The sequence below is a fragment of the Haliotis cracherodii genome, unplaced genomic scaffold (assembly GCF_022045235.1).
Source record: "Haliotis cracherodii isolate W230 unplaced genomic scaffold, xgHalCrac1.p SCAF_13, whole genome shotgun sequence".
Classification (NCBI taxonomy): domain Eukaryota; kingdom Metazoa; phylum Mollusca; class Gastropoda; order Lepetellida; family Haliotidae; genus Haliotis; species Haliotis cracherodii.
This window is the reverse complement of record NW_027266268.1, coordinates 19,643,750-19,660,078: the sequence shown is the minus strand read 5'-3', so window position 1 is coordinate 19,660,078 and position 16,329 is coordinate 19,643,750. Positions and strand designations below refer to the sequence as shown.

General features: G+C 39.8%; 1 protein-coding gene across 1 annotated transcript in view; it reads right to left on the bottom strand.

The window, feature by feature from the left end:
- Window positions 1-1,848: 1,848 nt before the first annotated feature.
- LOC139459703 (abnormal spindle-like microcephaly-associated protein homolog) overlaps window positions 1,849-16,329 on the bottom strand; it is a 48,169-nt gene continuing 33,688 nt past the window's right edge. Inside the window, exons 19-24 of the mRNA XM_071241340.1 lie at window positions 11,428-11,577; window positions 9,755-9,946; window positions 8,908-9,100; window positions 8,095-8,249; window positions 5,501-5,650; window positions 1,849-3,285 (exon numbers count right to left, since the gene is read on the bottom strand). Coding sequence (XP_071097441.1) covers window positions 3,013-3,285; window positions 5,501-5,650; window positions 8,095-8,249; window positions 8,908-9,100; window positions 9,755-9,946; window positions 11,428-11,577 — 1,113 coding nt within the window. The 3' untranslated portion in view covers window positions 1,849-3,012. The remainder of the gene's footprint in view (window positions 3,286-5,500; window positions 5,651-8,094; window positions 8,250-8,907; window positions 9,101-9,754; window positions 9,947-11,427; window positions 11,578-16,329) is intronic.

Sequence of the window (16,329 nt, the reverse complement as noted above, 5' to 3'; positions counted from 1 at the left end):
ATTTCTTTGAATGGTTTAGCTGGAAAAGCATTGCCAAATACAGATAAATTGTGACAGTGGTGTAAAGTAGTAAAAAACAACATATTCCATTTGAATAGCTCAGTTAGGCATTTGCCCAGTTTAAAAATTGAATTATATATTTCTTACACTCCGTAACCCTCCTGGTTATTTCCTACAAGATATTAATAAAATGGTAATTAAAGTTTTCTTTCGAGCGGAAAAGATTAAAAGAGCTTTTGTATGTAAGCCTGTGAAGGGGGTGGATTTGGTATGTTTGATGTTCTTTCTACGAATATTCTCTGACTATCTTGGATGAGAAGACTGTTGGCAATCATATATATATTTATATATATATACACATACGTCAATTCTCTGACTCTATCTTGGATGACAAAACTGTTGGCCATCATTTAGGAAAACCATGGCTACAGCTGATCGGGATTCCTCTGCCCGAAAGCGGCCTATGGCGTTGTTTCTTTGCACTTCCGTTAATCTTAGCATGTTGTCACTGTCACTGACAAAACCGTTGGCCATCATAGATATAAAAATACATGTCAATTCTCTGACGCTATTTTGGATGACAAAACTGTTGGTCATCATATATATAAAATACATGTCAATTCTCTGAAGGTATCTTGGATGACAAAACCGTTGGCCACCGTGTATATAAAAATACATGTAAATTCTCTGACGCTATCATGGATGACAAAACTGTTGGCCATCATGTATATAAAATACATGTCAATTCTCTGGAGGTATCTTGGATGAAAAAGCTGTTGGACATGATTTACAGTAAATATGATTTGTTAGTCAGGACACAGGAGCCTCACCCAAATGTTTCAACAAATTAAACTATGTGGTTTAAAACATATGTTGAGTTGCAAGCATTGGTGGCATATGACCTAATGCGACTTAGTTTCAATGATTTTTTTAACATTTCTTTTAGGCAAGAGCTTAAAATGGCTTGGGCCCAAGGTGTACCTCTTTGGTGAAATCCATGATCACAGAATAGTTCTGAGGTGAGCTGAGGTGGGGTGGGATCAAACTATCTTACTGCACTGTGTGTGTGTGTGTGTGTGTGTGTATGTATGTGTGTGTGCATATGTGGCTGCTTGTAATAGCCCACTGAGATACCATGCCATAGTTAAACATGTATACCCTACTCAGACACAGTATACTGACTCCGAGCCATCCAGTCCTTGTTTTAGCCCCTAAATGCCCAGCACCAGGCAGGGTAACAACAAATACCATCTTCTAATGTCTTTTGGTATTTCAAATATATCATAGCATGTCAGTCAGATGAAATAAGCCCAAAGTATTGCAGGCCTCGGTCGAACCCACCAGCATATTATGGTGCTGACAAATCTGGAACATACTCAGGGAAAACCTGGGATTTGAACCCTTGAAGATTTCTAAGGAAACTGCACAGCGAAAACAGCTTCAGTTGACTGGGCAAACGGTGCCCCCTCCAAAGTGAAGAATTTTCGTTGAATTCAATAAAGTTTGCCAAATTGTGCAACACACATTTAGGCAAGTACTGTTCTCAGGAAAAATCGTAACTACCAAAGTCTCAATTTTAGATGACTAAGGCTGCCAAACATTACCATATTTCAGGAAAACAGCCTTTGAAAACTACGGTTCTGATGTGTAGGTTTATTTTCTGTGTAGCAGTGAACACTTTTTGGTTTTGTGTGACCCAGTTAGAAAGATCCTTTCTAACCTAGGTTACAGATATCAACTCTGTGGACTGTTCTACCTGCATAGATTATTGATTACAACACAACAATGATTCATAGTTTATATATAGCATTTATTAAATCACAGTGGATTCAATACATATAGGAGGACAGGTTTAGCAGAGAAAGTTAAGAAACAGTGAAGTCGAGTGGACATCATAAGAGAGACAATATAAAGTTACGTGGTGTGATGGTTTTGCCCATCTGGTTGTCACAAGCAGGTCTTGAGACACTTAACTAAGTTCTAAACTAATCCTATTGTTTATAGTGTAATCATGACAGCGCCAACCTACACGGCTCAGTAGATCCTGACACAGTTAAAGGGAGGCTACTTAAAGTAATCTGTGGCATCTCAGATCACTGGATGATTTGAGCTGCTTGTAAACTAGTTTGTGCAAATCAGTGTCCATGTATTTACAGTGTTTACTTTTTAATTCAGTACTGAAGCCATATCAATACTGTATGTTACCAAGTGGAGTAGGGTGGAAAGAAAGTTTCACAAACATGAACTTCTTCATTATTTCTGACACATCTTCAAATCACGGTAGTGACATTCATTTCATGATCCATAATGTACAGTCAATCACCGTGTCGAACTTATGCTGTCTCGAAGTAAAAGCTTGGTCCCTTTGTATTCCTTCTTTATTCATAATTTTTAAGTGTCAAACCTTGGATAAATAGTAGGTCCCTTCACAATGGTGTTTGACTGTACATAATTTGTAATGATAACATGTAGGAAATTAAGCTCCACACTTTTCGACCAGTAGCAGCCAAGTTCATACTTAACGCTTCTATGTACACATAAAACAATATGTATTGTCTTAACCTTGGGAAGCACAGAATGAGTGTGGAATCACTGGGATATTCTGTCTTGGAAGTTCAACAGTGGTGCACGAAGCATGTAGCATCCCTCTGCACCACTGGTAATAGCACTTGTTGCCCAGTCTATCGTCTTGGCCCATATTCAGTCCTTTCCCTTGCCAAGCCAGGTCATTGCCCTTGTCAAACCAGGTCACTGCCCTAGCCCAGACAGGTCACTGTCCTTTCTGAGATGGGCCTTGGTCAGACATGACATTGTCTTTTGAAAATGATCTGATCCCAGAGTTAGGAGGATGGAGTTAGGTGAGGACCAGCTACATCGCGTGGCTATTGATATATGAACTACTGAGGAGCATATACAGTATTCCATAAGCTGTCACTATACCCTGTATCAAGACTGTGTGTAATTGTAGCACTGGAATAAATATTGGCAACCCTCCCTCCCTCCTCTCCAGGATCACTTTGTGGACAGATGCAGGTTCTCCAGGACAAAGTTGATGGCTGGCAGGGGATCAGACAAGGCGTGAAGACTGTCACGTTTCAGAGTCCACTCTGGTCGAATACGTCTCCGCTTGACGGGGGTAGGTAGTGGCAGTGTGGAGTTGAAGCTGCGTGTGGCGGCCATCTTGGCCTGGACAATCTTGTGACGTTCATCCACTTTGTTTTTGCGAGCCACCAGGCTCTGGATACTACGGATCTTCTCCATGAGTTTCGTCTGTTGCAGGATTTCCTGGAGGAAGACAGGGAATATATAGATTCACGTACCAAATTCAGTAAAATTCTGTGGGGGGCTAGACAATATTGGAGCCTGGGATGGGGGGGAAAGAGGGGGGTCTGTAAAATTCAACACATGGTGTGTGTATGTGTGTGTGCGTGCGTGCGTGCGTGCGCGCGCGCGTGAGTGAGTGAGTGAGTTGGGTTTAACGCCGCTTTTAACAGTATTCCAGTTATATCACGCTGTGTCAGCTTAATGTGGGAGGAAAGCCCGAAGTGATGCAGGTCTTACACGTTTACCACTTCGGTAAAACCCACGAGCATGAGTATGGTGCTGACAAACCTAGAAACATAATCGGGGTGAACCGGGATTCATACCCACAACCATAGGTTTCTGACGTGTCCAGGGGACGCAACTCCGCACAGCAAATTGTGGCGCCTTAGACGACTGGGCCACCCGTGCTCCCCAGTGAGTGAGTGAGTGAGAGGGGATGAAAAAATGTTACATGGTGGGGAGATACAAATTTTACAATAAAAATATACAGTAAACTACGGTCACAACGAACAAGCGGCCACTTTTGGTTTGTTATAATCGTAGTTCGTCATAAGCATATGTACAACATATATACAGCAAATGGCCGGGACAAAAATATATGTTCTTCATATCCCTCAGTTCATTTTAAACGTAGTTTACTGTATATGCAAAGAGACTACCAAGCATTGCTGTATAGGATTTTATCATATAGAATTTCAATAAATCTATATACAAAATTAATTTAGATGAAAAAAGAAATCCATTAGGGCCTTAAATTGTACTAACCCTTCTACACTGAGTGTCAATAAGCACAAATCAGGGAGTGAGTCTTAAATACGTTCCAGCTGTAGCAGCCAAAATCATTCTTAACGCTTCTATGTACACGTAAAACAATATGTATTGTCTTAACCTTGGGAAGCACAGAATGAGTGTGGAATCACTGGGATATTCTGTCTAGAAAGTTCAACAGTGGTGCATGAGTCATGTAACATCCCTCTGCACCATTGGTAATAGCACTTGTTGCCCAGTCTATCGTCTTTGCCCATATTCAATCCTTTCTCTATATTGGTCCTATTATCACGTCATCTCTACAGATCCATAAAAGGTAAGTTTTAACGCTAATTTATGAATGTAAATGCACGTTTGCTGCAACTTGAGATAAGACAACCCTGAGCTGAGCTAGCTAAATCCCTGTAAATAGCTCGAGTGTATTTTACTTGCATGTATAATTGTGTTTCTGTGCAGGGAGGTATGTTCAAGCTGCGTTATTCCAGGGCGTGCAACACGCAGCTGGCGGTGATCCAAGGTTTGTCAGAGTCATATTTGTTGCTGCGCTCAGCAATATTCCAGCTACTGACGTCACAAGCATCTACGCAACCGGGAGACGATAAAAACGAATCAGTGAGCCTGATGTCTATCCATTAGTCGCCTCTTATGACAAACATGTTGAAGACCAATTCGAACCCAGATCTTCACGGGTCTTTCGTCAATGTAATACAATACGTATTGATTTGTCTTAATGTACAATGTTTCAAGAAGTTTCTGTGATACATTTGATCAATATGGATATGCTCTACTACTAAATGGGGAATATACCTAACACATATTACATCAGGTTCTTCCATGTAACACGTTATGTTCGAAATTAAGTGGGCCTGGTAGTCTATCCCTAGGCTATTTGAACTGAGGGACTGGCAAGTCACTGTACTCCAGAACAAGATGAAAACCGAAGGAAACCTTAACAGCTATTTGCATGTCTATGCTATAAATATTAAATCGTAAAAAATATGTATAAAGTTGGTTTTTTTGCATATATGCCTTTAAGCAACTCTCTCTTAACTGATAGATCAGAGGATGCAATATGACGTATAACATATTTCTCTATTCATAACGTCAGAGGTGATAAAGTTACATTATCAGAACAAGTGATTAACTTCAGATCGTCAGTCGTTTTGACATTTGATAGATTTTTCCCCCATTTTCTTTCTTAAACTGATGAACGATCCTAAAATAGCCTACACCTACTTTTTAACTGCTAACCCAGAATGACGGAGAGATCTGACCCGAGTCTACGCAAGCTGGTGACATCATTCCTTTCTGCTGGTAGTTTTTTGTTTGATCTCACTGTTACAATTAGTCACGCAGCTGTCAAACACTGTTGGAGAAGTAGACAGCAATCAGAAAACTAAGAGCTAACCTGTCTTCTATGGGGATCCAGAGCTAGAATACCGAGAAGCGAGCAGGTCTTGGCAAAGATGGCGCTGCCTTTCTCTCGATAGATTTGCATTAGGTCCACGAGGATGTCGGTTGATTCAACGTCATGGACGGCATTCACAGTCTTGTCATACTGAAACAGGAGAGCAGTCATATAACACTCACTTTTCAGGCTGCTAAATATTGCAGTATTGAGCAGGATGCAAATAATAAGCACTGGGTATAGACAGTATGGCTGTTTAGTTGTAGCATGAATATTCCAATTAACTAACGCTGCCTTAGTAATGAGAAATTGACAGGTTCAGACAATTTCTTCAGCCCATCTATGTAACAATTCTATAGGCAGTGTTATGCAATCAAGTTCTTGAAAGTAGAGTCGCCATTGTCGCCAGCCTCCCAGTGTCAAGTAGATCACAGTTGACAATATGGTCCCACCTGCGAGGCAGAGGCGTCCAACAATTACCTGATAAAGTAGCTGATAATGTCAGACAATTGTCCTTCAAGGATCAGCAAAATTTTCCATAACATCATAACATGGTCTAAGAAAGCAAATGTTATCACTTCTCAGTTCTGACAATGTCTTTTGTAAATCATGATTCATGTTGTGCGTGCGTGTGTGCGTGTAGTGTTTTGCGTGAGTCTGGCTGCTTGTACTAGTCCAGACCAATTCCAGTTTTCTATGCTAGCCCACTGAGACACCATGTGCCAAAGTTCAATATGGACACCCCACCCAGACACATCACATTGACTCCAAGCAGGCAGGGTAACAAGTACCATCTTTAAATGTATTTTGGTATACCGAAGCCAACCTTCCACTCTCTGGGCACACTCTACTAGACCATGGAAGAGGTAAATAAATTTGTGTATGAGTTAAAAGAGTGAGTGAGTGAGTATGGTTTTACGCCGCTTTTAGCAATATTCCAGCAATATCACGGCGGGGGTCACCAGAAATGGGCTTCACATGAGTTAAAAGACATGAAGGGAGGAATAAACAACTTTGACAAGCAACACACATTGGAAATAGTAGTAACTGGTTATGTGGATGAAGACCAATGGATTACCATGATTGTAAGGCGAAGCGACTGATACTGGGTTTTGTGGTATCATTTTATGTAGGCGCTGTCCTTGGAAATCCCCTCTAGACTGATATAAAAGCTAGTCAAGTGGAACCTTCAGATAGAACACAGCCTTGAGGAAACAAGCAGCCGGAAGAACAATCGGTCAAGTACCCTCAGAGTATCTCCTTGTGAGGAACACTTGTCACGATGATGCCTAGTCCTCATGGAGTGCCTACAGTAGGCAGTACTAGACACTGCTGAAGTAAGCACGATGACTTGGCCAGGTGCAATTGGCTCTCAACAGCTTCCTGGTTCGATACACCTCTGATACTTTATACTAAGTGTGTTTAACAAGATCCTGTTTTGTTTTCTGTCTAAATTCTGTTTTAGTGGCATGTGGACATAATAGATGGAGTTATCCTCCTGGGAGACGCAAAACACAAGTGAGATACAATCAATGAAATAACTGAAAAATATCTTAAATAACAGATGGTTTACAGATTGTTTGCATGACAAATCTTAGTCATTGTGAGGATAAAACTATAAACATACATATCAGCTTCATTTGTCCTTTCAAAAAATAGTGGACATGTAACTTTGCATTTAGAGGTATAAAATTAGTACATACTTTTCGGTTATATTTATTTTCCAACAATTATGTTTGAAAGTCAGAAGGTAAAATTGTCATTGTGTAATAAATTGTGCTCTTTGGACATGCTCCTGTCTGTTGTGGAAAAACAATATATATAAATAGCTTAATAATAAAATAATCATAATAATTATTATTATTAGCATCAACAGATAAAATAAAAAATGTAGCAAAGAGGGTTTGGGTGATCCTGGTATATATTATTATTATTGTTTTTAACTAAGATGATGATGATGATGATGATAAAGACGTGCATGATGTCAGTCACTGAATTGTCTGGTCCAGGCTTGATTATTTACAGACCGCCGTCATATAGCTGGAATATGTTTTGGATGAACCTGACTTAAATTTGCAGAGGAGAAGAAAACAAGGACATTAATTCTCCAACATGCTCGTAAATTTAATTGACAAATCTCGCTGTTCTCTTGACTTTCGAGGAATGACCCTTTGTTCCTGTTTAGCGTTGTATATCCACAGTATATCAAAGGGCAGGAGAGCAATTATTGCCAGTTCTCTTTTCAACTCAAGATTCGATTAAAAAAATATATTTTAAATAATGGGCTACATGATCAGGGGCTACATGTATAGGAGTAGTTACAACCCAGTGGATCAATGAATAAAGGGGAGATACCTAACAGTTGGGAATTCATGTGCAAGTATGTCAGTTATGCTTGCAAACGCAATACACATGTAGAAGTCTTTCTTTCTCCTCGTTGAGTTAAGACCTGACCCCTTTCCCCACCAAAACAGAATTCAAATATTATTTTCATTTCAGTCCCAACTGACAATTTTTTTTTAATGATTTTATCACTTTTAAAATGTTTCCTTTTCACTTTCCCAAAATTTGTAAACAAAGAGTTAATATTTTACCTTGGCCAGGTTGAGGAGGATGTTGACGGAGTACTTTATCAGCTCCATGTGTGGCAGGCTGCGGTTGCAGCTGCGGATGAGGCGGTAGATGACATGGACGGCGTGCACCTCCACGAGACGCTGGCAACATCTTGGGGACAGTCGAGTAGCTACATCTGAAGGAGCAGGAAATGGTGAGTGAAAGTGGAATCTAGTCACGATCTGGGAATCAGGCTACAGTTGGCATATTAGATACATATCAACGATATCTACATATCAGATAAATCAAATATAATACCATACATATTCAGATAAATTAAGAATATGAACTAGTTTTGAATATTTTACAAATACTACAAGCTGTTTCCAATACACAAATTATTGCATCCAATACAGATTGAAAATTTGAGCAAATAATTTATCTTTGTCCCGTGGGACTAGATAATGTATGGCGTTTTCAATCATCACTGTAGACATAACTGACAATTCTATTCTGAAGTACAGTCACAATTCCGGATGTGAAGGTTGATTTTCTTCAATGTAAAACTGAAATCCCATGTCACGCTTACTGATCATAAAAAATATTCTTGGAAATCAAATAAAGGTTGCACAGATCACCAGCCTGGGACCCCATTTCCATGACCTGTAGTACTGATAGTCCCCTGAACTCGAAAACAGCAGTCCCGGGTAGATCTGAGAACTATCCTGGGTCTGTTTGTATTCATGAAATTCCTGAAAGCCTTACAGATGCTTTCCCCCAGGCCTAACAGAGCTAATGCTATCCTGTCAGTCCCCCACTAACTGCCTGTAAGGACCAGAAGCACAGCCACATACCGAGATGCATGAGGGCTTCCAGGATGTGAGACAGACTCTTGTACTCCAGCAGGTAGTCCAGGGCGGACGTCGTGCGGTTACCCAGCTTCTTGTCCTCGGTAGCATTCTGACTGGCTTCATGACACCGGGCCCTTGCTCGCCGGATCTTCTTACAAGTGATGCTCTTTCTGGCCCGATACCCTCGCCACACAGCCTAGCAACAGGCACACAACACGGTCAACACACTTGTGGAAGTTAGTTAATAAGCAGGGTTGTCACACACCTTGATGGTTGTGTAGATGTAGTCTGTTATCAGTGACTGATTGATTGGCTACACTCTTCTGGTGTGGTTATCAAATCAATATAATCAATATGAAAAATTACATCATCAATCATCAATATTCAGCCAATAATGTATTTCATTATGGACAAAAGGGTCTTCATTTTAAGTTAAATCATTTGACATACAACTGTTATTGTTGTCAAGTCATTGTTTGAACTTCACTTCAACACAACGATCAACATTGAGAATTGCTAAAATACTCACATGCAATTTTTAAAAAATCATAAATGAATCGTTCTACACTTATCACATTTCAAATTGGAAATGGAACCAACAAAACATGTGCTAGCCTTATCGCCACCACACACATAGTCCACCTTTGTCACTCCCCCCCCTCCCCTCCCTGTATATGGCTTCCTCCCACTCCTCTGCCAGTCCACCCACAGCTGCACACCCCCACCCCCACACACACTGCTGCACACCCCCACAGCTGCACATCCCCACCCCCACAGCTGCACCCCCCCACCCCCACAGCTGCCCACCCCCACCCCCATCAGTACTGTTGCCTTGCATCAAGACACTGACCTGTATTCTGGCCACCTTTCTGTGGAGTTGGTGTTGTCTCTGTCTAACAAGCCAGTGACGCACTGCCCTCTGGATGACCACTGCTGACCTCTGCCGCGACGCCAACCACTGACGACACCGCCGCTGCAGCAGCACGGTACTCTCGTGCAGCTTCACGTAGTGCAGGCGTACCAAGAATGCTCGTATCCGGCGCTGCAAACATGCGGGATGGTATCCATGATTAGCAAGACATTGTCTCTTGAACAAAATGCATGTGATCAACAGTCAGTGATCTACTAGTATACGTCTGTGGTGGACACCACACTAAAATCCATAGATTTTATGAGAGCTTCAAAGACTGTAAACCCATCTTTCATTTGCAACATACACATGTAATGTCTGAACACCTTGGCATCTAGACCATGCTAACAGGGTCTGAAATATATTAATTTGATAGAAAAAAATCATCTCCATTTAAACTAGAAAGGAGACCCAGTGATTGGGAGATTCAGACCTGAGGAAAATCTAGACCTCTAGGGCTATAACATTACAGTAATATCTTGTCATACTTACCTATTTGTTACAATGAGTGTTAATAGCTTTAACCAATGGTTGATAAAATGACCTGGTGATCATTTAACCTGATCAGTGAATGACCTTTGTGGTAACATTATCTACCCGCTGCTGTATCTGCTGTATGGAGCTTAACGAGATCCAAGCCTGGCACCCCTGCCCACTGACACCCAAGTGTGAGAGTCTGACAGGACCCCAGATGGCTGGTGAGCCGGTCAAAGCAACTAGTCCATCGTGCATACGATTCTTTCACATTACTACAGTTAGTCTGTCACAGACGACCATGCACATCTCACTCCATAGAGTCCTATGATGAAAGTCATCTTGTTTAAGTTGAGATAAAGATTAAGATGCTGCTGACACAGGCATAATACAACTGACCAACATAACTCCACTATCACAACATTCTCAGGCTATTATTCAATGTGTAGTTTTAAAGAGTTCATATATTATCAGTATTACTGTAATACTTTTGTAGGTCATAATCTTAACATATTACACACAGCACCTGATGCATGTTTCACTCAAGATATCTAGAAACAAAACCCTTCAAAGATAACCATTTGAATCTTTGCTCGGTTTTTGGTATAATATGCCAGACAATAAAAGAACTGAAATTGAGTGACAATGTGTTCGGTGAGGTTCTGCCATCCATTATATTATATATCTGTAACTCCAGCAGTGCACCAGTGACACACACATTGGTTGGTCTGATCAAGAAGAGCAAGTGACAAAGCTGCAGCAGATTCCATGAGACCAGGCACTTGTTTTTAAGGCTATTACTTCAGAAATACTGGGTGAAGGAAATAATCATCTAAAAATCAATTTACCCTAACATGTATTCCCTCTCAGAATACACATCCTTACGCTCACAAGACAGAAAAGGAGTGATTTGTCAAAGAAGTAATTAGTTTGCACTAGCTTTAGATTAATTTCACAACCCCGATCAGAAGACTACAGTAACTTCCATGAAACCAAACGTAAAAAGTAAGGGCTAGTCTTTTCCCTTCAGCATGACTTCAGTAAAAGTTACCAATGACTGCCAGTGTATATTATGTCAAATCATGCTACTGGGCCAACAAATCTTGTGATTCCTGTTGCTATGCAAGTGCTACACTCACCTGTATGCAGACGACGCTTGCTATCCTCTGTCGTGCCTGACGCAGCATCAAGCACTGTCTGTACCATGTCTGTATCCTGACAGCCGCAAGATGGACTCGGGCGCGTTGGGCGTACATCTCCAGCTGAGCTCTCCGTTCCGCTTGTAGCTTCTTTATGAAATAAACATGGAATCTTTTGAGCAATATTCCTGGGAAGAAACAGCATCCGCCTGGGAGGTCAGTCGGGTCCTCGACCAAACACTGGCTGTATAGCAGTGTCATTGTCAATGTAGATAGTACACTACTTGAAATAAATAAATGTTCCAAACACTAAGGATGATATCCTCTTTGAGGATTGACTGCCAAACTCAACAATCTGAGAGAGTCACAAGCACTTGAGTCGACACGACACGACTCAACAATCTGGGAGAGTCACAAGCACTTGAGTCGATACGACTCAACAGTCTGGTCGAGTGTCAAACCACCAATGAAGATTATCTGCAACTAATGACCACCCACTTGGCCAACAGCTTTCTACTCTTATTTGTGCAGCCTAATTGGAGCACCAACTCTAAAGCCCAGCAACGGCAAGGTGTTGGAGGATGACTGATGCGAGTCTTATATGCCCTGCTACCATCAGTGTCTAACACCTGGTCAATGTTCAACAGGTGTGCTGTGTGTATCCCCTTGGAACAGTCTAAGGAGAATATGATAGCTCTCCCTCCATCCCTTGCCTTTAAGTAGAAGATAGAACGGCACAGATCATGTACACGCTCTTACACAAACGCAACCCTTAACAATAGAGATTAATTTTAACGACACCCGAATCCACCCAAGCATCTCAGTCCAGCCCTGAAACAAAGGCCCCCCTCTTCTTGAAATCTTGTTTTGCTTTGCACCAATTGTGTTGTGATAGAACTCCCTTCCTTTCACCCTCACTGAGTGTAAGACACTGGACTCTACAAAGGCCCAATCCGCCTGGGGGCAAGGACAGCCCTGGGGGGTCAGTAATTACCCTTAGAGAGGCTGGGCAGTCAGTAGGATAGCTCTCTCAGTGGCTGGGCCCTGAGTGAACGTGATGTCTGGCAGAACTTTGTTCAACATGGATGTGACAGAACTCGTCAAAATAAACGAACATGTCTGGATTGTTTCTAGTCATGTTAATGAGGCGATGTGTGCTAATTTAATAATTACAGAGCAATAAATAGTAACATCACATATAGATCATGGGTGGAAGTGTCTTGGAATTGTGTCATAATTGCCTTATTAGGGATGCCAATGTCGTAAATGTCGCAATTACTTCAGGAACTGGACTTGGGACATTCTTAATTAGATGCTGAACCCTACCGACTGTGTAATGTCTTGTATCACTGCCAATAATCACAAGCCATTAAGAAGTCTAGAATATGGGAAGAATTTTCAAGGATGTATTCGTAGTTGCCTTGACACTAAATCTGCAGAGATTATACTCTATATCTTGAAGCTGTAATCACATTAATCACAGAAGTTTGAACTGATTCAAATCTTGGTTTGAAATTTATTTATTGAATTACCATGTTCGATGTAATAAGCACCCACGATGGTATTTGCTAATATATTGGTTAGTGAACAATCCCAATTAGCATCCCTTCCAATCGATCAATGAACACAAGACTTATTAATTCGCGTATAATACCCACTCGTTTGTTATATGCACCCTTAATTATGGGCAATTAAATTTTGGAAAAATATATCTGTCGTACATAAACATTTCAGGCTGTCTGCATAAACCACAAAATTTATCTTGCAACTCTGTTTTTTCCCACCAAAATAATATTCTTAAAAGAGCCCCCTATTTCTAATTATGAGAGCGCCCTGGGCACTTATTTCGTAACTCGGTTTAAAAAAAAAGAGAGAACACAGGATTCTTTCATATTGAGATCATTAATGGCAAAAAGGTTTTGAACACTGTATTCTTTCATATTTACTGCAGTACATAATGACATGACAGATTAACCCTGGGAAGAGGATTGAATCGGGTGTTCTGTGACGTCTTTTAAGTAGAATATATGAAAAATATACAATTGAATCTGAGGCTGTTCAGGCTGAAACTGTTGGATGTGTTATATTTATTGATAAACCGCAGAATCAAGTGATGTGTTTGATTGAAACAAGACTCAACAGCCTTTTTTCCGAATAAACTCAGAACGATATAAAATACTGTCAAAGATTATCTTACATTTATTTGCAATAGTTTCCTTTTTACTTTGCAATTAACATAATTACTCCAACCTATTAGTTTGTATTTTCTTGGGCTTGCTGCGTATAAACCTTTTGACCATGAAAGTTTATGAAAATTTAACTTAAAAAGAAAACAGTAATGAAAAAAGTTGTGACTTCAAAAATCGTAACACAATCTTTATTATTATTATCATCAAGATTCTTGTGGAGATTTTTCAGCTAAGGAATTAGTCATGAGAATTGTGTACACAGTGATACAATTACAAAACTACATGAGCCGTGCCAGAGTGCATTGTTGATGTCAATCAGTGGATGTTGTTGGAAGTCTATGCAGCGTGCTTCAATTAACAATTCCCACCTGGACATAAGGAGATTACTCAACACAATCACTCGCGGTGTAATCCAAACCCTCCCTTCTTTATCAGCAGGGATGGCGATGAGGCTGAAGAACTTGGTGTCCCCTGGTGTGACCTCCTCCAAGAATCACATTATTTCTATAGCCATGTACAGTGATATAATCTGACATGCTTGAACAGCACTAGCACACTACTCAAAGACACGAGTGTGCACCATTGACTTAGGGGGGATTAGAGTGCAAGGCCAAAACCAAAACCAACCAGGGAGAGATTTATCGAGTATTTTGTACCAAGTGCCTGTTGTAAATTGGAACTAAAAAAATAAAAATTCTTGCATTCAGTGCAATACTGTCAAACTAAATGACATATGCAAACTGTAATTGACTTGGTTAAAATTTATGATCACTTTATATGAATACCTTATTTCAAATATGGGAATTTTACCAACATTTGCTGTGTCTGAACATGCTGAATATTGGTTTCTGGGTGAGAATGTCTAAAAAACTAGGAAAGTGAATTTGCAATTTTATTATTTTTCTTCTGGTATTAAGTAATAAGACTAATGGGGTAAACAGTAATATTTCTCGTTTTACAGATTTCTTGGCCAACATAGCAGGAGGTAGGACTAGGAATTGAAAACTGTTTTAAGTGTTGACATAGATATGATTTCCCTTTCCCAAACTACAACATGCTTATACAAAAGTTCAACATTAATTCTAAAAAAAACCCCAAAAAACTTATTGCCATTTTTAAAAATCAACAACCTGTATACATATTTTTCGTTATATTTTCAGAATTGTAGGACTGTAGTGTCTGTAAACAAGAACCAAAAATCACAGAACAAAACCATGTGATGATTATGTCATTGACATGCTTGTGACAACATGGAGCTGTGATGTTAACAGAGAGTCTTGACACACGACACAGTGAAGGTGCCACACTTGGAGAGTTTGTACAACAGCAGCCAATTAGCATGTTTCCCTGGGCAGCTGGGCCAAGCTGACACTCCACATGTCATCTGCTTCAGCAGACCTGGCTCTTCCATAGAGGCTTGCTTGTACTTTTACTGTCTGCCACGACCTGCTGCACCATTATTGCCCAATGTTTTACCATATTCAACGTAATAAGCGCCTTTCTAATAAGCACCCATGGCAATATTTGCTAATATATTGGCTAGTGAACAATCCCAATTGACCCTCTTCCGATTGATCAATGTACACAAGACCTATTTTTTTGCGTAAATTATGCATTCGTGTGTTATATGCACCCTTAATTATGGGCAATCAAATTCTGGAAAAATATATGTCGTACATAAACATTTCAGGCTGTCGGCATAAACCATGAAATTTATCTTTCAACTCTGTTTTATTTTTCACCAAAATAATATTCTAATAAGAGCCCCCTAGTTCTAATTTTGAGAGCAACCTGGCCACTTGTTACGTGAAAGACGGTATATGAAATAGATTTTAGTGTAATCTTTATCATTTTGTAGATGTCTTTAGTGTATATATCTGTGATATCTGTGATAGTCTCTCATAACTCTGCACGGGCTGGCTCATCATATTTACCATGCTGAATTTTTTAGTCGTTTTATTATGCATGCACTGATTTATTATTTTTTTTATATTTTAAACGGATCTAATGAGGCGAGGCTGTAATCAAAGATCGGACTGCTTGCTTTATTTCATTTGTTTGTATCAAACAGACTGGAAGCATAGAATTCCATGTCTTGCTTTCAGAGATATTTTCAAAATCATACATACCAACAACTAATTGACAAAATTGAAACAATTTTGAAGTTAAAATTGAATCAGGGATTTATATGGGATTCCAAACTAAGTGCCTTTGACAAGGAGATTAAGAAAAGAAATATATTTTGGTCAAAATTAGATTTTGTAAGTTCCTCATGTTAAATTCAGCTCTTTTAATATTTGATAACATTACATTCAATACTGTAAAACACACCGTTAAACCTTCTATTGGCCCAGGTATCAGTGAAAGTCGACACATTGCATACAACTATACTACTCAAAAGAAGTTAAGGATCACCTGATTCTTTTATATTACAATAGTTAATCTCTCATGCCACGACAGATTAACATTACCAATATGAAAGAATCGGGTGATCCTTAACTTCTTTTGTGTAGTATATATCAACATGAAGTGGGCAGGCCTTTATTCCAATTTAGATATTTCTTCTGACAGGCTTGGTGCTGAAATCTGACCTCTGAGCAAGTCTAGATAAATCCCTGGGCAAGAAGATTATTATCTGTAAAAGAAGCCTATACTTTATGTATTTAAACTTCATAAAAAAGCCCATCTAAACCATAGATTTGTTATTATAACT